This window comes from Plodia interpunctella, chromosome 19, assembly GCF_027563975.2.
Source record: "Plodia interpunctella isolate USDA-ARS_2022_Savannah chromosome 19, ilPloInte3.2, whole genome shotgun sequence".
NCBI lineage: Eukaryota > Metazoa > Arthropoda > Insecta > Lepidoptera > Pyralidae > Plodia > Plodia interpunctella.
Genome location: NC_071312.1, coordinates 4,432,378 through 4,457,254, shown reverse-complemented (window position 1 = coordinate 4,457,254; position 24,877 = coordinate 4,432,378). Strand labels below are relative to the sequence as shown.

Below are 24,877 nucleotides of genomic sequence, written 5' to 3'. Positions count from 1 at the left end.
ACAGGTTTCCGAGGACCGTTGGTCGACCCACAGCATTGATCTCATTGTTTGATACATTGCACTTTTGGGACTGTCATCGATCATATGTCTACAGGATGATCTAGTTTTGAATTGGTGTTAGAATTTTTCTTTTTGTTTCTATTATCACGTAGCCAAATGACACTCTCCAGATGTCCAACTATCTCCACACTAAAATCAACTCAATCGCTCACGTCAAAACGGAGCAACTGCCGTTTTGACGTGAGCGATAGACGGACAAACAAACACACTTTCACATTTATAAGTTCGGATTATGAAGTTATATAAAATTTCTTTTATTTTCTTTTATATTAATTTAGTTTTATTCTAGTATTGATTACTAGCTGATAGTTCGCGTGGTACAACAATTTTTGGTAAGGAGTCAAAATTATTAGAGAAATTTAATTGTACAGACAAATGTAACGATACCTATACATACAGAAGATATTAATCAGACTGAAAAAGTATATTTTCTAAAGTTTAGCTGAACTATTACGACTCTTCTTCAGGTGTTCCAGATCTTCGATTAATATCTCAACAGAAAATGCTCATCAGAGTGAATTTTTTTTGTTAAGTCGTCATTTCTATATTCCTTATAGTTTAGTTGTACCATCATAGTACTCCAACAGGTGTTCGAGTTTTCAAAATCATTTATACATATACAACAAAAAAAGTTTCATTCAAATCCGCCCACTTGATCCAGAGATGGCGTGTGCAAAAAACAGACATAATTCTTTTTTAAAATTCTTATTCTATTACTGATTCTGTATCGAACTCATTTTTTTTTTTAATTTAAATATCTTCAATGTACAGGAACACTTTTTTTTACTGTTTTATTATATGTATTGATGATTAGTTTTTTTAAATAGGATTTTTATTTTACTAGTAGAGAATGACTAAAACCGTGAAAAATAGAAGAAAAGTACAGAATAACATCGTAAGAAGTTAGAAAGGCATCTTTAGCTTTATATAATAGGCGATAGGTAAAATTTTATTGTTAAATAAGTTGTATGTTGTTATTACCTCGAATAATTCCTATATCTATTCTAAATTTCATCAAAATCAGCCCTGCGGTTTTACCGTGAAAGCGTGACAAACAGACCGACCGATGGATACCCATATTGCGTGTTGTTCATAAATAAAATACTCCAATGTCAATGTCATAGAAATCAATAATAGACCTAACGAGTTCATTGGGAGCATTGTGTAGTTGCGATCATTAGAGCTTATATAATATATATATATATATATATATATATATATATATATATATATATATATATATATATATATATATATGTATTATATTAATGTTGCCATTAATATATTTATATAATCGTCATTATAAAAAAAAACAGAAAAAGTTTTCGTGCGCACCCTGTGAGCGCGGGTGTGATGCGCGCGCGCATAAAACCGCGATGCAACGGCGGCCGCGACACAATCGCACCACGCACACCACGCAAACGTGAGTATAGCACTTTCTTACGCAGTTTATTTCATTATAATTTTTTAAGTGAAATAAAAATATCATGTCAAAATCGAGTGAGTGAATCCGGTTCCAAAAAAATTAATTACTTTCCAAAAAAACACACAAATAAAAAAAATATTGTAAATGTTAATAACAAATTAGGTTCATTATTATAAAGACACAAAATGTAAAATACTTTAAAATTTATTTTTGATTTAGAAGTGATACTGTGTTGGTTGAAATTAGTGAATACTTTGTTTTTGGGAAATATTAATAAAATCGTGACCTAAAGTAAATGTAAGTAAAAAACATGATATAAAAATAATAATACCCTTTCAGATAAGTATCTGTTTTTCAAGTGAAAAACTAATATAATATATAAATAATAAATTCCCCGCTAATGACTTAGTAATTTTAGATTCATTAAAAATAATATAACAAATGTTAAGTTACCCATATTATTACTTTTATAAAAATCATATAACTATGAAAAAACATCCATAGAAATTCAGTTTTCACAGGAACAAAAAAAATCGTTTAAAGTATAAAATTAAGAAAAAGGGATAAAAAATGAATTATACTTATGACATTAAAATTAAAGAAATAGTAAAATTATTATCGAAAAATTAAAAGTTCCTACTTTATGGGAGAAAGTTGTAATAGATGGTTAATTGATTGTTGATAGATGTAATGTGAAATAAATAGTTTAAAACACAAAATAACTAAAAAATAGTACACATGACCTTAATAACTTCCTAATCATTAAGAAATATATAATAGGTGAATATAGTTTACTACTTATTTAGGCGTTGATTTCGAAAAAATTGTGAAAAATTGTGCCAAAATAATACTACTTACAAAATTAAATCAAGTTGGCCTGGAAGTATTATATAGTTAATCTGTGACACGGTTCATTTAAAAATTAATCGTTAACATTTTGCGCCAACCAGAGAGCAAAATTTAATTTTAGAACTTTTCAACTTTCCTCGGCGAGCCGGCAACCGCATGGAACCGGTTCGCGAATTGTGTTTACATAAACATGCGTGGTTCAAGGCCGACATTTCCTTTGAACTTATTTATTTAACGCAGTGAAAGTGTTAAGTGTTTATCCAATATTATTTATGGTCTATTAAATTTCGTTAATTTCTAAAATGTTAATAATCTTGAATTGGTAACATATTTTATAATTAAATATTTTTTTGTATAAAATTTTATACAACTGGCAATATTTTATAATAGACAATTGACATATAATAATCTTAAGTATTATTTCAATTGTTATGATTAACGACTTAATCGAATCATACAATTTTATCTTTAGGTACGTCATAAGCAAATCAAAGGGGCACGTAGTATGGTAATAGATTAAGAAAAATAAATGAGACTTTATAATTATTTTTAATGTAGTTTTTTTATTAATGATTTGAGTGTGTTTGCTTAGTCTAGCCAGATGGGAAACAACGATGAGGGCTACAGGTAGGTACAGGGTATACAGACAAGCTCAAAAATGCCTTAAAGATTGAAAAATTTTAAATTTACTTTAAAGTTTTTTATTTGGTTTTAGTTATATTGTCTTTAGTAGGCTCACATAAATCACAAAACAAACAGTTATAACTACTAATAGTTTGTTTAGATCGTTAACGTAACAGACTGTACGTTACTGCTGTAGTTATGTTCATTCACGAAAAGTGGCGTGGAAATAAATTGCTGCCGATTGTTCCGTCTCGTCTAAAGCAATAATTTCGTTGTGGTTTGTTACGTGTATGATTGAAAAGGAGAAATATCACTCTGATATCGAACACTATAATAGAGTATTTGCTTGGGTAAAATGTTAATGCGCTTTTACTTAAACTCAATAATTAGATGTCATTTTAATTGAACAATGTTATTGTAAGTATGATGATTTACTTCAGTTTTTATTTAAGTGTGTGTTAAAAATTGTTACGTATTAGGTAAGTTTAAAATATTAGTTTGAAGTCTGAAGATAGTATTATATTTTTTCACAATAATTGAATGTTATTTTTTATTCGTTTTTGGAATAATTTTTGAAACATTGTAATTGACGTAATTTTTTTAAAGGTCGTAAAAGTTTCTCATATGATTATTATTATGTTTCGATATTTGGAAAAAATGTGGATGCGATAGAGGACAATTTGCAATGAATTTGGGCAGGCTTAAGTGCTGCTGACCGTACATTTCAAAGCTTGATATTCAAGTAGTGACAAGCAGGAGCCACAGTTTATGAGACCACCATAGACTTATGTAACGGCTTACCGTAACGGTCATAGAGCTATTATTGTTATGTTTCGTTAAAGGATGCGACGCGATTTCTAGCGATATATTATTGAAAGAAAGGTTTCACTTTCGGCAATTGGCCTTAAGACATCTTTATGACCAAGTCACACACCACATTGCTTGATAAGCTGATTTGGTATTCCGGCGGTATTCAATTATCTTAATTTAAAACTTTTTATAATATTTTTATTAAAACTTCCGATTGATCAATATGGAATGGGGAAATATGTATTCTTCCCTATATGTTCTGAGTGAAATCTATCTATTTGCTTTACTCTTGATTCCAATGTTAACTTCCGAATCCGCATTTACTTCTCTTTCTCTCATCTGAGCGTTTTCCCTGTTGCCGCCCAACCGCAAAGTGTTGGAGCCTAGAGCTCTTTTTTCTCTAATAATCAATTTACCTTTGTAACTATGATGCCGTTGAGTATTAAAGATAGCTTGTGATATGTTCCTATATAATTACTCCCGAACAGTGAACTTCCAATGGTTTAATATTCAGTGGCCGTGCGCTGCGGTCGTCGTATGCGCGGCTCGTACGCACGCCTCGAATTGCGTCCGTGTTATTGACATTTATCAGATATTGTTTCGCAATAACGACTCGGTGAACGATCGCATTGTTTCTAAGCCAAAACGTGACGATAAATTCAATATAACCTTATGATACCCAGAATATCGTAATGCCATTTAAGATTAAGACAAACCTAATTTAGGAATCTATTGAAATTGTAAATATTAGGTACATACGTATATTAGAATATGTTTTATCAGAATATTCACAAAAATGTCCACAACATCCTTGGTCAAAATTCGTAAGTTCCGATCAGCACAAAATTACTTAGGAATTGGTCTAAAAGTCCTATGTAGTTTATATGGTTTGTTTGCTACTATATAGTTCCAGTTAGTTCCATTAGCCGAAGTAGTGCCTTTTTCAGTTGATTTGTTGTTGGATTTGTTTTCAGTTGAACATGAAAAAGGTTATCAAGTTCATATTTTCACTATCTACCTTTTGTTTTAAACAATCTCTTGTTGGAAATAAACCCAGCTATTAACTATATACCTAATACCGGCGCAAATGTGCGATCGACGAAAGTGTGATTGATGATTTTTCATAAACTCGCGCTTTCACGAGCTCAGTTGGCGTTGCTGTTGTAAATTTAATAGATGTGCCAGAAACATAGACCGATTCAGAGCAGGGTAACAAATGGAACATATTAATTTGTTTTATTTACATTTACTTTTGTGACAAATATTTTTGTACTATGCAACGTTCGAAAGATTTGTGAGCCGGCTCCTGAGGTTCCCTTCATTTGTGGTTGAGCTTCGCGATGGCTGACCCATGCGTCAACTGGTGAACAGGAACTGGAGGAACTGGTCAGCTCGATCGATCAATACCGAAGATCCAAACCCTACACAAACTTACATCTTCACACATATCTAGTTTCACCGTCTCGTCAGATCTAGACATCGGCATTACATCTTCATATCTCGATTCCCTCACATATCATAAAGCGATGGAGATGTATTTAACGACCGCTAACGAGCCGCGTGGTATTTAGGGTTCTCCATCTCCAGCCTTTCGCAGTTTATTGCGTCTAACTACAGAATAACTAATGGTACTTATGTACAGAAGGCCTACGAAATCTAATGTTATTGAGAAACATGATCCCGAATTTATTAGATTAGCTAATTTTGAATAGTTTCACATAGTGTTATATTATGTGAAACAATTCAAAATTAGTTATTCTTATAAATGCCATAATAGTTATAACAATAAAAATCCTTTTATGTCTCATCAACAGTCCACAAAAGTCAACATGTTAATATTATATTTATAATTACCAATATGTTTAATTACCTAAGCCTTCATGGTCAAGATTAGAACGACAAGATACGAACATCGATTGATTAACCTATAAGGTTTGTGTTTTCGGGGAAAGTGTTCTATATTTACTCACATGATTAATGTGTAAATGTACCTTGATGTTTACTAATGTTTATAAACAAAAATTTAGCCCAGAATATGAAATATCTATATATAAATAAATATCTAATAACTATCGTTTATTTGAAATAGGAATATTTTATATAAAAATAATATTTTATATAAAAATAATATTTTATTCTACATACCTAATCAGTTTTATGATTACATTGAGTTCTGTAGTAAATATTCAGCACAATATTAGCAATACGCCATAAGATCGAAAAAACCTTTTCCTGTTATAAAAATCCGCTGATCTTTCAAACTATTACTACCGCAACGATTTCGTTCCAATAAAATACTAATAATTTTATATCGACAAAATCCATGCAACTTTAGTTTGCGACAAATATTATGGAATGAGTCAGACTTTCAATCGCAATTTGAATTGCTGATGCCAAATGTGTCGCTCCTGCAGATGTCAAACCGGTTGAAATTATTAAGTATCCTTCCGAGAATATTCCAATTGATCAGAGCAACAAAATAACTTTTCCTTTTTAATTATTTCATTTGACTTGACAATATGACGGCATTAGTTCGAAGAGTTGCAAGTGTTAAAGAGTGGCAAATTGAAGGTCCAAGTGGGTATCAATGCGAGTTTCTAGAATTTTCTTATATATGTGGACTTATTACCTCAAGATGTGTAAATAGGATTTTGAGATAAGTCTAAAGCGCAATTCGACAATTTTGTTTCGAGTTTTATTCATGTGTATTTCTTTTTTACTCAGTGCTTGTTTTCCAGTGCCATATAAATTCTTACTTATATTCTGATTACCAATCCAGGTTAAATTCTAGAGCACTAATATACTATTTTGTGTGGTTAAGATGCTTTTAGCTAGCTTCTTTTAGATACCACGTAAAGTTAATCTCCATTCGCACATTACTAACCAATTAGAGGGACGTAAAAAACAGTTGCACTAATCTATTGACATTAAAACAGTTCGAACCGACGACTTACCATTGTGTTGTACTGACAAAGGCATTCTCTCGGGCACCAGGTCACTGGAGATCGGATTCTGACGTACCGTTAAGAAGAAACCCGTTACTAGTCGGACGCCGTGTGGTACAGATTGATTCTGCCGTCTTTTCACACGGAAAAAGAACACATCTGATTTTTTGTATACATTTTCGGAACCAGCCATAAAAGACTTGCCGGATAACTCAATTTCGAATAAAATTGTGAACTGCGTATTTTTTCTGTATGATTGCAAACTCGCTATAACTATCACAACATAGTATAAAACAAATGAAACTTCTCGATGTATGTCTGTCCCTATAGATCTTTAAAACTGCGTTACGCCGGACTTAAGTCTGCACTATCGCATTAAGTTGAAACCTGTAATGATAGTCGTAAGTAATAAAATAAATTAATAAAAATCGCTGAACGCAATAATCATGAAGACCCGTGTTTTAGTCAACTGTAGGGTATATCAATTATCCTAGTCGATCAAATATTTTTTTATTTCTCTTTAATCCACTACTGGATCTGCCGGTAATTTCTTTCTTCTTTGATCAATCAGCCGGTGGTGCGAAGTATTTAAAAGAATGAAATATCTCATAACAATACCGTTAACCATAAAGTCAAAAATCGTATTTTATATTAATTTTCTCAAGATTAATATAATCCTTCTATATGAGTGATACTAATACATGCTCTCTTTATGATAATTTAATTATTCTAGGTAAAGTTTCGGAAATGATCTCTCTCTGATCTGAGAGTTTCGTGGGTTGCTTCAAATTTCATAGATTATTCCAACAAATAAGTGGAAGGTTAAAGAGTAGATGTGGATGTGTTCTTAACCCGTTTCAATTGTCAGCAAACCCAACTTTTCCAAGTTTGAATTATAATCGCGAAGTTTAATCAAATTATAATTAGCCAAATTAATAAACTCATAAATATGCAGCGTGTTTCTGAATTAATATCATTTCGCTTGCCGACTTTAGCGTTGTGATTTGTATTTTATTTACATTTATTTTTGTCGTTTTTGTAAGAATAACAAGTTATTGAAAAATCCGGAGAATCTAAGAATTTTGTTCTAGAAATTGTAGTTATTCAAAGTTGTATATTTCCTGGTACCACCGTGACGTCGTTTTTACCCAGTCAAATTGCTAATTCCTACTGGAGCGAGAGTTATTTAAATCATCACACTGTGTTTTCAGCGCTTTCCAGAGATACCTTTAGCTTTTATATTTCACCATAGAAATATCACGACAAGGTTACAAGCAAACCGCAATAGGAAGTTGCAGCAATATTACAAATAATTTATTGGTATTCTCGACAGGTCGAGAATGCGTGCCTTACTAGCGACGTTGGCCGTCCTAGCGGTCGCCACCACCGCGGTGCAATGTGAGTATTATTTTTTATACTTGGGGGCTTTGTTACCGTGGGAAAACTTGAGTAAATAGTGCCTCACCTGCTATTTTACGATATATTTTACACGTGACAAAATTCGTCTACTAGATTTTGTATTAATTTATGTGTTGGTACGTAAACTTTATCACTTAAAGTAAGAAAAAATAAATTAATAGGTATGTTTTTACTGTTATTTTGAATTTAGAACTAGTGAAAAAACCAATAATTGATCTAGTTCTAAATTCCCTTCAAATAATGAACAATGTTCCTCGTAAAACCCCACAATTAATTCTATTTTTTACTTATTCAATAATAAAACTCACATAAAATCTAACAATTAGTAAGATCTTCTTGTATGTAATATAACATTGATATAGGTATGTGTCAATTTTCAATACTCAAACGAGAAATGTGGCATTAAAAAGTATGTTGCCCGGGGCTCTGCCTGCGGCAAAAACTTAGCCTATGTCACCTTCCAGTCTCCACTATCTCCACACCAAAAGTCACCTGTATTAAATTCTCCGGTTTTATGCGGAATAGGTAAAAACAAACAATTTCGCATTAATAATTTTAGTATGGATTTATGTAGAAATTTCTTTACGATATCGTGTAAATGATATGTATTTATACCTATTCAAAAGTTTCCGCACGTAATTCCTTCCACTTGACTAACTCCTTGAAGTTGATATACACACAAACACGATTACGCAACACAGATTGATAACCACATTTGCAGAAATATATGATTAATTTGGCATTATTTTTGACATTTCTTTTATGTACTTAGAATTACGTAGTATGTACCTATTAGTTTTGGTACTTTTGTTGTTTTTGTTATCATTTCGTTAGATAAGTATGGAGCAACTATTAAAAAAAATAGCAAACTTTCCTCATTCATTGCAAAAGGATATAGCTAAAGAATAAACAACAAAGCCGTAAATACTGTGGTCAACACTGGACACTGGACATGAGCGGAATCCTAAACAAAGAAAGAACATGCTCAATTTTTCCTCAAGTCTTATAAAGCTACATAACTTCACATTAATGTGCTATGATGGTCAAACTTGCTATGAATTTAACTGCATTATTTATATTTGTTTATTTTTATTTTCGAACAACACAGTTAAAAGAAAAATAATCATAATCGTTATTTTTAATATAAGTATATGATTTTAGCCGTAGACAGAGAAAAGTATCTACGTCATGTTTTGTTTCTCTCATACATGAAAGATAAATGTGTGTCACAAATACACGAGTAGTAAATGTGAGAGAGCGCTACAACGCCAATCTGCCAATTTGTGTGAAATAGGCCGGGAAGTTAAATAATTCTATATCATTAGGCTTTAATTTTCTATCTTCCAGCGGACAGCAGAGCGCGCGTAGTATGTTACTTCAGCAATTGGGCGGTGTACCGTCCTGGCGTGGGTCGGTACGGCATCGAGGACATCCCAGTGGACATGTGCACACACCTCATCTACTCCTTCATCGGCGTCACTGAGAGTAGCAACGAAGTGCTTGTCATTGATCCTGAGGTGAGGTAGTTCGTTTGATGTGCTGTGGACTATAGGTAGGTGGCCGATTATCAAGCCACGGCGTCACAGCCTTTAATCTGGAACATGCGAAGATAATAGAGAGATAGAGATTATAAAGAGGAAATGTTTGTAAGTTTCTGTGTAGGGCATAATCTCTGCAACAATTCAAGAGATTTACAAAATTATTTCACTTACAACCAACCTATATGTATAGGTACATAGTATACATCTATATACTATGTACCTATAGAGGTATTCTTGAAATTTAGGCACTCGTTGTGATGTTGGAAATATCATATGATACATGCATGCATAGGTATTATATGAATCGGCTTTATCATCGCGTTGCGCTTTTGTACGCTTGTATTACAATGTACACGTGCAATAATGTGTAAGTTATTAGTGCGGATTGAAGTGTGAATTTTCTTCATTCTTATTAAGTACTATTGTACCGGTTTTTGGCACATACAAACATACAAACAGGGGCATCAAAACAAATATTCGTGCTGATATTTACATACGATGCATGTTTGTGACAGCTTAATGTGTTTGTATGGTGCATGCGGTCTTTGTTATGTACCTACCCGCATAAGTTATGACCAGGATTTGTCAATGTAAAATCTTTTGTGTTTTGATCTTGTACTACCGATTGTAGGCCATAATAGAGATAGCAAAAGGTACATCTCAAATATCTAAGCAAATGAATTACTTAAGGAAATACAATTTGTTATTAATAAAGTAACAAATTCTGAGATAGAAAAATGTGTATGACAATGACACAGATATAATTTTTCTGTGGTATACTTTCACAAACACCCTAAGAGTCAATTGGATCTGCAAATCAAAATGCATACTTATGTATGGAATAAATTAGAGGAGGCTTGTTACCCAGCAGTGGGATGTTAATAGCTAGGAAAAATATAATCTTTTTTAACATAAATGTAATTTATGTAATGTTATCTACATTTAATTATTTTAACATAAGTTAATGCATATAAGCTATTTATTTAAGATATTGTATTATTTATTTTGTTGTCTAGAATTTCATAACATATTTACTTAATTCCAGAACACTTATAAATATAATTTACCTCCAATTATTTGTTTAGTTGGACGTGGACAAGAACGGCTTCCGTAACTTCACCTCCCTGCGATCCTCCCACCCTGGCGTCAAGTTCATGGTTGCTGTCGGCGGCTGGGCCGAGGGCGGCTCCAAGTACTCCCACATGGTAGCTCAGAAGAGCTCCAGGATGGCATTCGTTAGAAGCGTTGTTGGTGAGTGTTTAATAAAATAAATTAATATTAGAGGCAGCTTAGCCCGCCCGCGGTTATTTTTGACCTCGGTTCATTAAGTATATTTATTTGAAATTACATCGAAATCGGGCCAACAGCTTAGTCGTGAAAAAGTGACAGAAAATATCATTAGTATATCGTAGTCAAAATATAGAAATAACATTTTCTTTCAATAGATCTTCAGTGATTATATATTGCCTTATTCTTACTAGCTATTGCCCGGTCCGTTAACTAAATCCATTTCACTTTCATTAAAATCTGTAATTCTTTTTCAACCGTCGGTAAACGAATGTTATGAATCCACCAAGACTGAGCACCTACTGCGTACCCCATTATTGTAATTAAAGCTGACTAGAAACCGTAGTGATCGCTTTCTATGATGACATACTATCACAGTGGATCGTTACAAGATCATATCATATCTACTTAACATCAAGGTTTAATATAAATATTCTCGTAATATAATGTATTTAAAAAAATAGTGAAATACGTCTTTTGAAAACGTCTTTTTCAGTAGGTACATGATAATTTACGATACTTATATAAAATTGAGTTATTCACATGGCTAGAAATGCATAGACCTGTAACATATCAAAACATTGTATTAATTACATAAACATCGCATGCCGAATGAATGAAAGATCCTTACCGTGAATGAGGAAATATCAAGCAGCGTAAACATTCTTATCACATAATTAAAATATTGCAATGTTTTTTAATTGTGTTATAATTATAATGTAAGAAGTTATATAAGTCATGGTATACCTACTATATTCCATACGTTAGACTGACATTTAGATCCTGTATTTTCGTTTACGTAATAAAAAGTACAAAAGCAAAATCCCTAATAGCTGACCTAAAGTCCTACGTCCCAGAACGGTCGACAATGTAACGCAGTTGGCAATATTATTTTCCGCAATGTTGGCTATAGAAGAAAAAAGAGCAAAAACGCTGGAATAAAAAGTTTATACGTCACAATGCGACAAAATACCTAGAGAAAACTTACATGGGTCCCTTCTTAAGAAAGATAAAGTGTTGATGTGCTTTACTACTTACTTAGCAAAAGGACTTAGGTGGCTTTTTGGCCGGACCCCAAGCGGTAATGGGGTATTTGTGCTTAACTTGTTATATAATATATGACTTGGCCGCCCTAAACCTTTTACGATATTTTACAACTAATTTGTTTCTAATTGGAATCTTGTATATTACTTATTAATACATACAAAATTGAAGAAAGGTCAAATTTGTACATTGGATATTTTTTTAAAATTCTTCATTGAATATACTTAATTACTTATATAGATGACGAAAATATAGTTTTGGAATTTTTTGTCTGTCTGTCTGAACGCGCTTTACTCGAAATGTACTGGACCGATTTGCTTGAAATTATATCTTAGATATATTTCATCCCGGTAAATGGTTAGGTTCCCGTAGGATAATTGAAAACTAATTATGAATCAAAAATTCCTCGGAATCCCGGTTAACATCTTCTAGACATTTCATCCTGTAGGAAAATTAAAATAACAATCCACGGAGCCGACTTACTTTAAAATTTTGTAGAAAGGAGTAAACAGAATATAAACAATTTGTTTCTATCGATTAAAGTCTGATATAGATATAATGGGCGCAGTATGTATCAATATATCAATATAAAAATCTTCCGTTACTGAGTGACTGACTAACTGTCTGATAGACAAGATACACCCGAAACTGCTGGGCGGGAAGCTGAAATTTGGCATGTAGGTGAGCACCAAGAGAGGATTTTTGGAAATTCTACTCCGAAGGGGGTGAAAGGGGTGAAAAGCTGTAAATATGAAAGTTCTACACCGTTGAAGTTAGTTACTTGAAAAATTGGATTTTGGTTGTTTACAACAAAGTTATGAATACGTGTTTCAGATTTTTCTGATAATTAACGCTCAACCCCTTCAAAAGAGGGGTGAAAGATTGTATGAGACTTAATACAATTTTCAAGATAAAAAGTTGAAAACTGGCAAACTTACTTTTTGTAGTAAATAATAGTAGTAAATACAAAAAATCTTTAATTTTCGTTTGTGGTTAATAAAAAACCGGGCTGGAAAATGGGACGGCACGCGTTGCAGAAAGCGGGAGTGGTAGTAGGAGCAGGAAATGGGAAGGAGACATGTAGTGGGAAACAGGACGGGACACATTGCAAAAAACATGATGGCACAATATGTAGGAAACGGTACGGGATATCTATCTTTACATTACATAGCAGGAAGCGGGATTGGACAAGTTTGTGGGACGAGACATGCAGCGGGAAACAGAAAATTGAACTAAAGATGAGTAAAAATGCGAATTTGAATCATATATGTTTACCAGTCTTACAGAGTACGCGATAAAAAAATTACTGAGATTTTGGCTATGAAATTCACGTGGGCGAAGCTGCGGGCAAAAACTAGTGTATAAATAAGATAATAAAGCGTTTTATAAATCTCCATAAGATGACAAGTGCAAAGTACGCCATTTTGTCTAAACATCAGCAGCGCGCCGGTTAAAATCAACCTCAAATTAGACGGTAAATTGGACGATAAATTTTGATACTTAATTTATTTTGATGTCATTAAGGACTTATAGCAGTTCTTTATACTTTACTACAAGTAAGAACGACTAAGCTATTAGTCACAGCTTATTTGTTCTTACTTTTACTACTTCTTATTCGAGAAACAAAATAAAATGGCAAGTATTTATAGTTAGCAGTTTCTTTTTAGTATCTACTACTTTTAGTTCAATTTATTTCGTTGTATAAACATGAGTAACAATCAGAACTTCGATACTTAGTTGTCAGTAAATACTTAGTAAATTAAATTTTACTGATGTATTGTTAAAGTACAGCAATGTGTGTGTGATAATTAAATGTGAAGGTGAATACCCCTTTTCAAGTCTTTCTAGAATGTTATTGAGTTGAGTGAAATTACTTAAATAAATAAAACATGTATTTCTATAACAATTTTATTTCATATTTACCATATCACAATAAATGCGATTTTATTGAAGAATCAATGAAAAAATATCACAAAACACTTAAAGGTCTTTGAACTAATTTAATGTATTTCGTGCATAAATAAATCAATCTAGGCAACAGCTACATGTCTTTGGTTTGGGTACTAACAAAGGTTTACTCGTATTCTAATTTCTCAAGAATATATAAAATTAAAATGTGAGTATTGTTGAAGACATAAACAACAATCATTAGGATTCAGAAAGTCAGACATCTTTAGCATTTTTTACTCTTCAACTTTCAATAATGCAGAGAGGATATAAAAATATGCAAAATTGTTTGCGTTGTTGGCATTGCAAGCAGGTCATCTTCTTGAAATTTTCCGAACATATTATTCTTTGCATACAAAATATAGAACGTGATAATAAAAGATCGAATATTTTATTAGTTGAATTCATGTTACGATTGTTCCGTCATACCTAAATAATATCCCGGAAACTATCCACGGTTACGATCACAGTGCAATTGGTTACATAAAAGAAAATTTATTGTGGAAATGGCTTAATCATATAAACTAAAAAACACACTGGCAATAAATATAAAAAATACAATATTATTCCGGATAGAAATAATATGATTTTACGATTTTCATTAAATCTGAAATATTTGTAACCTAGGATTATTTTGGCACATGCATGGACCACATGATTCCAGATTCTATAGTCTCGGTTTAGATACGTTTATTATTCTTATTTTCTATTTTCTACGTATATTGTTCTTATTTTCTGTCATTTATATCCACATAATTGGAAAACAGATCCAATTATAAGATCTTAAAAAAAAATTTAAACATTCAACTATATTCTTGAAAATGTAATTAAAACGTTACAAAACTTTTCAGATTTCCTCAAAAAGTACGACTTCGACGGATTGGACCTGGACTGGGAGTACCCTGGGGCGGCCGACCGCGGTGGCTCCTTCTCCGACAAGGACCGGTTCTTATTCCTAGTCCAAGAGCTGAAGAGAGCGTTCATCAGGGCTGGCCGTGGCTGGGAGTTGACTGCTGCCGTGCCACTCGCTAATTTCAGACTCATGGAGGGCTACCACGTACCCGATCTATGCCAGTGAGTACTTGTTTAAATTTTGCCACACATTTTTACGACAAAAACGCTTTTAGTTTGGATTATGCCTGATGGTGTACTCAGGATCGGTTCCCGACGAGGGAACTCCTCAACGGTTTACTGCATGGACATGATTTTTTTGTCAATGCAGTAAGATTTATTTGGGGACAATTAAAGATTGTCTCAAGAATGACATATTTATAAAAAAGTCATCACTTGGTTTTTGAAATATTTATCCACCAAATTAACCTACACCCAAAGACATGATGTCAAATTATTAAAATTATTCCGTTGTAATAAATTGTCTACAAAACTTAGCTGTGTACATTCACAATATTGATTTCTCAATTAATCTCAAGAATTCATCAAACAAAACTTTTTTAATGAATAAATTGAAAATTAATAACGTTCATAACAACAATTTCTAGACATCATAAACTGTGACGTCATCCATTTCAATTATACTGAAATCCCTCAGGCGTGATTAAGCACCCGTTCATGAGACTTGAAGTTTGATACTAATAATCGAGTTACCTATACCTATTGCTTAGTTTTAAAGATAGCAATGCCTTTACACGAGATAATACCAACCAATGGATATTGATGAGAAGTTTCAGGAAAATTTATTTAAAATGTAAAGACAAAGGATTTTTTTTATTGCAGGGAATTGGACGCTATCCACGTGATGTCGTATGATTTGCGCGGCAACTGGGCTGGATTCGCTGATGTGCACTCGCCTTTATACAAACGCCCTCATGACCAGTGGGCCTATGAAAAACTCAACGTGGTACGATTTTTTTAAGCAACGAAAATCATTGCCACTGTTTTTTTTAGGAAAACTAACATATTGAAACTGAAAAACTAACATAAGAATTTTGTATTTCATTAACACATACATTTAGTACAACTAAATGTAAGTGTTAATGAATTAAAATTAAGATTTTAAATTTGAATTTTACAACTTAAATTGCTTGCTCCTCTAAGGAAAACCTGTACGAAATTATTTGCCTGTTTCTTTATAGAATGATGGGCTGAAGCTATGGGAAGATAAGGGCTGTCCGTCCAACAAGCTAGTGGTGGGCGTTCCCTTCTACGGCAGATCCTTCACTCTGTCTGCCGGGAACAACAACTACAACCTGGGCACTTACATCAACAAGGAGGCCGGCGGCGGCGACCCGGCGCCCTACACCAACGCCACAGGATTCTGGGCTTACTATGAGGTAAGATTAAATAAAAATTAAATATTGTTGAGTTAGTATCTCATCACAAGTCACGACCTTATAGTAAGTAAATATGGCCTCTTGCTGGATTCAGTTAATAGAATTTGTCTGTTATATATATCGATTCGAAATATAAGAATATTAGCGACCTCTCTTCACCTGAGCTTACTAGGTGGTATTCACGACTGTGACGCATTGAGACCCTTATAAAAGAAACCTGTAACATTTTAAGAATGTTGTGTAACGAATGGTTGATCAGCTATGAAAGCTTCTTTAGTTGTGTCGTACGATATCCACGGGAGGACAGGGTTTTATTCCAGGACGGAACCACATATTATTTTATATTATTTCTATTATATAGACATATTCGAGGCAATATTTAAATAATTTACAATAAGTCTTGTAATGAACAGTCAAATCTTGAAAAGCAACAAGAATCAGCACTCAGGTACGAGAGTTTTGGTATTGACAGAGGGCGACAGCGGAAGCGGCGTACCTAATGGTCGGTAAATAAGATCTGTGGCATTACTAATGTTTTCGCACAATATCGTCACGCAACTACGAAAAACATTATATTTTATTGCAGTGTGAATAGCTCCGCACTTAAAGAAAACTAGTAGTTTTTGTGCTAATGTAAAAAGTAATTGTATCATCAGGATACCTAATTAATATTATTTGTTCTTACTAGATATAAATTAGGAAAAATTCCAAAAATGCATTTGTCAAATACGCTCCTGTGTTTTGACAGCTAAGGCAGAATACCATGAAAAGTGGAGAAGAAAAGTGATAGTTCGTGTCCTGAAATAAGCTCACATCATAGAGAAAGATTTGGCCTCTTTTCGTTTTATCCCTTTGGTAAAATAGTAGTTCTATAGATGTTACGGAAGGAACCGAGAAAACACTTATATGAGAGACCAGAGAGAGTCGATACTTTAACACGATGTTTGATTTTGTACTAAAACGAACGCAGACAATGGTAAATTTTAATTTATGATCGTGAGCCCAAAATTTAAATGTTTATAGAAAAACAAACATAAAGGGTCGCGACCGACGATCCGTATATTATCTATGATTGAAAATTTTGGAACGACATACTAGAAAACACCATAGTAGGGTCCTGAGGTTTCGATGTCGAGAAAATGTGTCGGGGAGCTGGCAGTAATGATGGACGCTTTAAAGGCGGCCAGGTGAGAGTTATTGGCCACTCGGAGAGATTTAAAACCGATTACTGAGAGAATAAAGTTTTCATTTAGGTCATAGATATATCTTTAGTCAATCTTATGCTCAGATTTAGCACGAAAATTACACGAACGGCCGTACTCCAATAATAATTTTAAAAATCGTCAAATAACATGATACAAATATGAGCGTTGTTAAACATTAACTTTTGCACGAGGCGGGATTTAGATCATTTATAAATTATAATATACTCATTCCAGATTTGCACAGAAGTAGACAAGGAAGGCTCTGGCTGGACCAAGAAATGGGACGAGCACGGCAAATGTCCCTACGCTTACAAGGGCACCCAGTGGGTCGGCTACGAGGACCCTAAGAGCATTGAGATCAAGATGGATTGGATCAAACAGAAGGGCTATCTCGGTGCGATGACCTGGGCCATCGACATGGATGACTTCCAAGGTCTTTGTGGAGAAAAGAACCCATTGATCAAGCTGCTTCATAAACACATGAGTTCTTACTCTGTACCTGCTCCAACCACTGGGAACACTACTCCTACTGTGAGTACCTTAGTTCTATACTAGGTTTGCTCTGTGGTTTTACTCATTCATATCGAGTGTGTTAATTAATATTGGCGTCAGATTTTATTCAAGTCGTCTAAAGGCATCTGACATGACTTTTTATGACAAGACTACTCATGTGGTTTTGCTTATGTGGGAACTATGATATTTTAAAATAGGTAGGCTTTCCAGCATTTCCCATAATTGTGGCAATCAAAAATAATTTTTAAATTCCTGGTAGCTCCAGATATTTGTGCATCCAAATAACCGTAACGTCTTACTAACTAACTAACCGTAACCGTAAGCTTTATTGTATTATATAAATGTCTCATGGAATTTTGCGATTAACTAAGATGATCTAATATATAAGTAGAATTTTGTGATGGCAGAATATCTATATTTTCATATTCATCATTCCATACTATTAAGTGACAGTCTGTTTATTTGTTTGTCCTTATTTCACGTCAAAAGATTGAGGTGATTCTTGGGTGTGGAACTTAGCTTTATAACTGGAGAGCTAGATGTTACTACAGCAACAGCTAGATATTGATTATCTTTTTTATTTTACTTTATTATGGGAGTTTAGTTACTTTACAAGTAAATAATCATGCGAGTGTATATATGCATGCAACAGACGCGATGCCATAACATGCTAGAGAAAAAAAATATTTTAAGGAAAATGTTTCTTCTAAAGTGTCCAACATACGTCGAATTGCCAAAGAGCGAGTGGACAATGGAATACAAAAACTGTATGAAAATAGTTTATTTACTTTAGCGATGTTTACCGAGCTTGTCATATTTGACCAAGCAATTTCCTTTAATTTGAATGGTGCTTAGAAAAGGTTCGTTGGTCGATCAATTGGGACATGTTGTTTGCTTTGGTAATATAATTATTTTGCTCTGAGTAGTCCCCTAGTATTCATGTAACTAAACGGTAACAAGTTCAGACGCTAGTTTTAATCGTATATCATTATAAAATTGTAATTCGTCTATATGTTCATATATATATATATAATATGGTAATAAGTAAAATTTCTGATGGAAGTTTTCATCTCAATTAGTCACATATGACAATTGGCTATTTCAGAATAGAGACAATAATTCACGCGTACGAAGTTGGGGGCAAGGCTAATTGATAATAAAAAATAATTTCGCTATTAATGAAAGCAAAGACAAATGGTGAAGGCGATATTTCTTTCTTGAGTTGTGCCGATAAGTCTAACAAATGGAAAAGTCATTATTCTTATTGTTATCTTGATGACCTAAGTTGCAGCGGTCATTACTTATGTCATTTATGGATCGGCCTAGGTTTGATTCTGAAGTTGCAAAATATGTTCTAAACTGAAACTAGTGGCTTTTATTCAGGGGTAACTCGATATTTTTTTAAATACCTATCTATATCCTCCTACTCAATTTATCCAACTAATATTATAAGCAAGAAAAATTGTGAATCATTTTCGCAAAAAATAAAGCTGGATGGATTTCAATTGATTTCGATAGAAGTGCTGATCGAATGAAATCGATAGCGATATTGATATTATATTTTTTCTTAATGTAGATACTGAAATATCTAAGTATAAGTATTTGTTTCATTTCCGTGTAGCCTGAATGGGCTCGACCCCCATCGACGCCTTCAGATCCAGCAGAAGGCGACCCAATCCTTACCACCACTACTACAACAACAAAGCCCACCACATCGGCTTCCACCAAAGTCACCACCAAAGCCCCCACCACCACAACAACCAGGCTACCAACAACCGCCGCTCCAATCGACAACTCTGACGAGAATGACATACAAGTGAGACCAACCAAGAAACCTGAGCCAGTGGAAATTCCAGCGGTATGTTTCATATACGTTTTTTATCTATGTTGTTCCAACAAAGTAAATAAATAAATAGATATCATGGTCAACAGCGCACACCCAAGTACTAAGCTTGCGTCGTGGATCCTACGGACACAAAAAAAACGACGGGCATTTAATCAAATTTTCCATATATTTTTAATTTTTATTACATTTGTTCAAATTTATGAATAATATATATAAAAAATGACTAAACTATAATTCAGTGTCTATATCGGAAAAACATTTTTTCTTGATTTCCTGCTGCGTCCTATTACTGGACTTTGACGTGTATCGGAATAAGTTTTTTGGATATTAGATACACATTACACATAAAAACAATTTTGCTCACTTGTTCAGGAAAACGAGGTCGAACACGAGGACGTATGTAAAAGCGAAGCAGATTACATTCCCGATAAGAAACGATGCGATAAGGTAAGCACACATTTAATTAGCAAAATAATATCCATTTTTACATAATCTCTATGAATATTAATATTGCGACGGGTGCTTTCCATTGTGTAATAGGACCACTACATATCCTCCCATATATTCGACCAAGGGACTAAAGTCAAACATCCGCTATTAGATGAATATAAAGAGATATAGGTAAATGGAGAAATACGTAGACATAGAAAACTATATACTTCGTCTACGTCTTTGAATATCATTTGTATCAACACTATTATTATATAAGTAATGTAAAAGGCTAACTTGTCGTATTAGAATGTTTTCTGTAATAATAGGTTAAGTTTGGGCAAATAATAAGTGATAATCTTTCGTCCCTCACCGTGTACAAATTTTCCAATCTGATGCTTTGTATGGGCCAGGAAGTTGTATTTCTTCTATCTCATACGGGTACGCTAGCTTATCGTTTTTAGTTTTCTTTTGTTTTTTGAGAAATATTTATGTGATTGTTGTCCGTAGTACTGGCGGTGTGTCAACGGCGAGGGTGTCCAGTTCACGTGCCAGCCCGGGACAGTGTTCAATGAGAAGCTGAACGTTTGCGACTGGCCTGAAAACGCTAAGCGATTGGACTGTGAAAAATAAATCGCAGGACTAAACGCTCATGAATAGGAAGTTTCGTTGTCAAAATTGTTTACGCTATTAATTTTTAACCTCTATGCATAGAGAGGGTGTATATAAGTTTGTCTCTGTATTTGTTATGAGTGTCTGTGTCATCGTATCTCCCAGAAGAATGAACCTAAATTGTCGATTTGTGTGACACTCGAGAGTGTTCTTCAGCCATGACCATGATCTATATGTTCCGTCGTTTGAAGATCATCAGCTCTTATCTAGTTTATGAATAGTTATTACTATTATATAGTTTATTTTTCATACTGCCTTAATTTTCACTGCCTACGTTTTAAATGGCGTTCACAACTTTGATAATTTGTAATTTTAAGTTTATTTTGTTTATTAATATTGTCGTGTTTTGTTTTATTCAACATAATACGCCAATGTTTGTTAATTTAATAGATTAGATGTTTTTCCGTTGTAAATATCAATGTCTTAATTACGATTACAATTGAATGCTTTTTGAAGTTTAGATATTCACTTATAAGTAAATGTAAAAAATTCTACCGCCTCAAATTTTTACTTCTAAGCATGTGATTGGTCATGTACAAGACTGTAAAATAAGAAATGAATTAAGTACTTTATTTGCTTATTTTTAAGATAAAATGTGAAATTTAGTTGACATTCCACTAAACGATTGCGTGGTATAATAGAATAATTTATTTATTTAAAATAAAATTATTTGAAAATTAAACCTTATTTTATTGAATTAGTTTGTGGATTCTTAGCAAAACGATTCCTAGAATGCTCTGGAACTTGTGAGACGTGATCCGCATCGGAAATGTTACTCCTACTCTGTGTTTTGTTTTATCAAGTAAGTTCTATACTTATGACCATTTACTCTATAAACTAAGATAGTTCAACCATGGTTCTACTGCTAATTGTAGAAGTTTCTAATAATGTTCGTCTAAATGAATATTTGTTATTCTTTCAAACAAACACTGGAACAATGCGACTAAATTTGCCATGTATGACGGCTAGAATAAATAATAGTGTTGATACAAAATTCCTGCACTATCGGAGTAGATACTAGTATTTTATGCGTGTTAATCAACAAAAAATAAAAGCTTTTAAAAAGATATAAAGAAAAAGTTTGCAAGTTTGCATCTTTCTGTATGATATTTTATTTAATGATTAATAAAATTTTCCTTAAATTAGAAAATAAATTATATGAGACACATTTAGTCGTCGCACATTCAAGCGTTATTGACGTGACAAAATTACGTGGTAAATTAGATAAAGCTGGCTCGTATCTATTTCCATCCGCTAGGTGTGGACGCGCTGTGGACGCACCCGTACTTTTATTTTTATATTCCCTTTTATAACAGCTGTGGTTATCTGCTCACATAAAAATGTCTGCGTATTTTTATTACATCCGAATTTTACTTATTTTTTATTATCTCTCATGCAGATTTGAACATCATCTGAAGTGGTTTTATGAGATTTTTACGAAGCTATCGAATTTAAATGACATGATATTTTTGCTGCTAAGTATTCTTTTTAGCATTGTGTTCCACTTGGTCTTAGTCATATTAGGACATATTTTATAAGATAATAAGACAAGGCGTATCAACTTGTAAATGGTAATTCGGATTTTATATTCATCAAATATTTTTTATAAAGTGGAACATAATAATATATATATTTTTAATTAATTGGAAAATAAAAACAACATGTGGTAAAAAGGTGTTTTGGGCTCGTCCGGGATTTGAACCCGGGACCTCTCGCACCCTAAGCGAAAATCATACCCCTAGACCAACGAGCCGGCTGGTATGGCCGATGAAATTAATTGATGATATCTGTAGTTGGTGCTGTTTTTGCACCATGAATTTGAACGCAAATATGAAAGTTTGAGTATCCATGTTGCCACTCGTGTTCGGTTGTTGTCATTAGATGGCGTTGGTTGTTGAGTTATAAATATCAATTTACAAGTAATATATAACCACAATAACCCCAAAACAAGATGGAAATTTATTAAAATAGCTAAGTAACATGAAAACATCAATTTCGAGCTACATGCAATAAAATATTTCTTTAGAACCGCGGCAGAAAAACGGTTGAAATGATAGAAATCAGTTCATTGACATCTACTAGACCAAATTGTTTAAATAAAGTGTTTTTATCAGCGCCTCAATAAATTTTCACAAGTAGGTATAGTTAAATCCTTTAAGACCAGTTGATAATTTTGTCTAAGTAATTATTTATCATTCAATGTTATCTCCGCAAAACTGTTTAATGAATAACAAATATAATAAAATACTTTTCAATTATAAAGATAAGGAAATATTGAAAAACAAAATACCATACACGTGAGAGAAAATGAACTTCATAGTATACATTTACAGAGCCGAATGCATTTAGCGGTATTAATATTTTTAATGACACACAGAATTAAATAATTTTATGATCTTTTAGAGGTTTGATGCATTTCGCGCATCGTACTGCGCACAAGAGAAATGGACAGAGTCCCTAACTTGAAGCTAGTAGTATTTTAGGAAGCGCGGCAAACGTATCCGACGACGAGTAGTCTGCTGCTTTCCCGCGAAAAAACTTCACAGACTAAAAATAAAAAAACAAACACGCCAGCCAGTATCTATCACTTGGCGCCAAGATTGTTCCTATTAAAAGTAAATTGAAAAAGTTTAGTAATAATGGGTTTAGATGTCTTGGAAGTGTGAACGAAAAATGAAAACTTATGGAAAACTTACGGTTAGAACTATGTGTTAATTTAGAGGTTGTATGTGGAATGGATTTCTTTAGTAAATAAGGGTGAAGTCATCGTTCATCTGTTTTCAAGGATAGGTAAGTGTCTATGCAAATTTTATATACAAAATGATTTTGGAAGAAACATAAAAAATATCATGGCATTCATTAAACATATAAATAGATTTATTATTTAAGTTGCATTTTTCAATGACAATTTTATCTAAGTGATTTATTAAGCGAAACCATATTTTTCAAAAATGGATTTGCTTCCCTTTTCCCTATTAATTAAGTTTATAGAAAATTCATATATCCTACTACCGTGATCGTGGCTAAGAAGGTTACAGAATATAAAAAATGTAGATATAAAACAATGATATAAATCAAACAAAATATATGATAATCGGGCGGATTAATTCTTCCTGCCAGCCGTTCACGAGTTGACGCATGGATATACAGACGCGAAAGTCAGCCATGATATTGGGAACCTCACGACCCACGTTCACGACGTTACCACCAGCTTGACCTTTAAATAAAATATAATTTAATAAATTACTTTCTTTATATCTCTTATAACACAATAGTTTTTAAAATGTTTATAGATAAAAAACTGTCACAATCTATATTTACAAAAGCCTGACCACTGAGTAATAAGTAGAAATTAAAGTGCTAATGAGCTATTAAGTTCAAATGGCTAAAGTTAGTTGGTAGTAAACGGTTGTGCCCACTTAGGAAACCATAACTTACACAGGGAAGGGTACTAACAGTCGTTAAAGTATCTGTTTAAATTAATGTGCTCAGGGTAAGCTATTGTGATTGGCGTGAATGCGTCAGCGTGAAGGTATACTTATGAAATATTATTTTAAAATTTGTCATGGTCTAATATTACATAAATAATTAAATTATTGAGGCCCCGGATACATGGATGTTAGCGCCAAAATAACAGCACACTGTGCTAATGGTAGCACAGGTGCACGTGCTGTTTTTTTGGCCAAGGATATGACATATTATATCAGTTTTCAAATTACAAATGTTTTTTGGTTTCTGCCTCCTAAGGACCTTGACTGGACCTGACGTTCCATTAGCGAGATATAGAAGAAAAAAATACATTGCACGTTGACTGACTGGTTGGTATATCGCAGTGATGGAAAATTAAACACTGATGGAAAACTAAATTCTCGTTGACACAACCTGTAAAATGAAAAATGTAGTCAATATTTTAGACAAATCTCTAAAGAAAATATTATTTCTAGAAATAGCTAAACCACCATATTGAAA

General features: G+C 33.2%; 2 protein-coding genes and 1 non-coding gene across 6 annotated transcripts in view; 2 read left to right on the top strand and 1 right to left on the bottom strand.

Annotated features, from left to right (window-relative positions):
* Window positions 1-1,410: 1,410 nt before the first annotated feature.
* On the top strand, window positions 1,411-21,590 carry Cht5 (Chitinase 5). 2 transcript variants are annotated; one of them, XM_053759669.1, is made up of 11 exons: window positions 1,411-1,483; window positions 8,048-8,112; window positions 9,481-9,650; window positions 10,760-10,925; window positions 14,804-15,026; window positions 15,687-15,810; window positions 16,046-16,243; window positions 17,683-17,979; window positions 19,583-19,819; window positions 20,180-20,254; window positions 20,747-21,590. In XM_053759669.1, exons 1-11 carry the CDS (start codon window positions 1,437-1,439, stop codon window positions 20,867-20,869), a joined length of 1,725 nt encoding a protein of 574 aa, XP_053615644.1. In that variant the 5' UTR covers window positions 1,411-1,436; the 3' UTR covers window positions 20,870-21,590. The 2 variants fall into 2 exon arrangements, with proteins under 2 accessions (XP_053615644.1, XP_053615645.1); XM_053759670.1 differs by lacking the exon at window positions 1,411-1,483 and adding an exon at window positions 6,328-6,346.
* Window positions 21,591-22,589: 999 nt separating this feature from the next.
* TRNAP-AGG (transfer RNA proline (anticodon AGG)) lies at window positions 22,590-22,661 on the bottom strand. Its single transcript has one exon. It is a non-coding gene; the product is annotated as a tRNA-Pro (tRNA).
* A 737-nt stretch (window positions 22,662-23,398) lies between these two features.
* LOC128678317 (dopamine receptor 2-like) overlaps window positions 23,399-24,877 on the top strand; it is an 89,445-nt gene continuing 87,966 nt past the window's right edge. For all 3 annotated transcript variants that reach the window (XR_008405626.1, XM_053759772.1, XM_053759771.1), the window contains exon 1: window positions 23,399-23,698. The gene's annotated coding sequence lies outside the window, so the exon portion shown is untranslated. The remainder of the gene's footprint in view (window positions 23,699-24,877) is intronic.

Coding starts and splice junctions, on each gene's coding strand:
- Cht5 (XM_053759669.1), top strand. CDS start 1,437: ATGCAACGGCGGCCGCGACACAATCGCACCACGCACACCACGCAAAC. Junction 10,926..14,803: donor ATTCGTTAGAAGCGTTGTTG/GTGAGTGTTTAA, acceptor AAAACTTTTCAG/ATTTCCTCAAAAAGTACGAC. Junction 19,820..20,179: donor AGCCAGTGGAAATTCCAGCG/GTATGTTTCATA, acceptor TCACTTGTTCAG/GAAAACGAGGTCGAACACGA.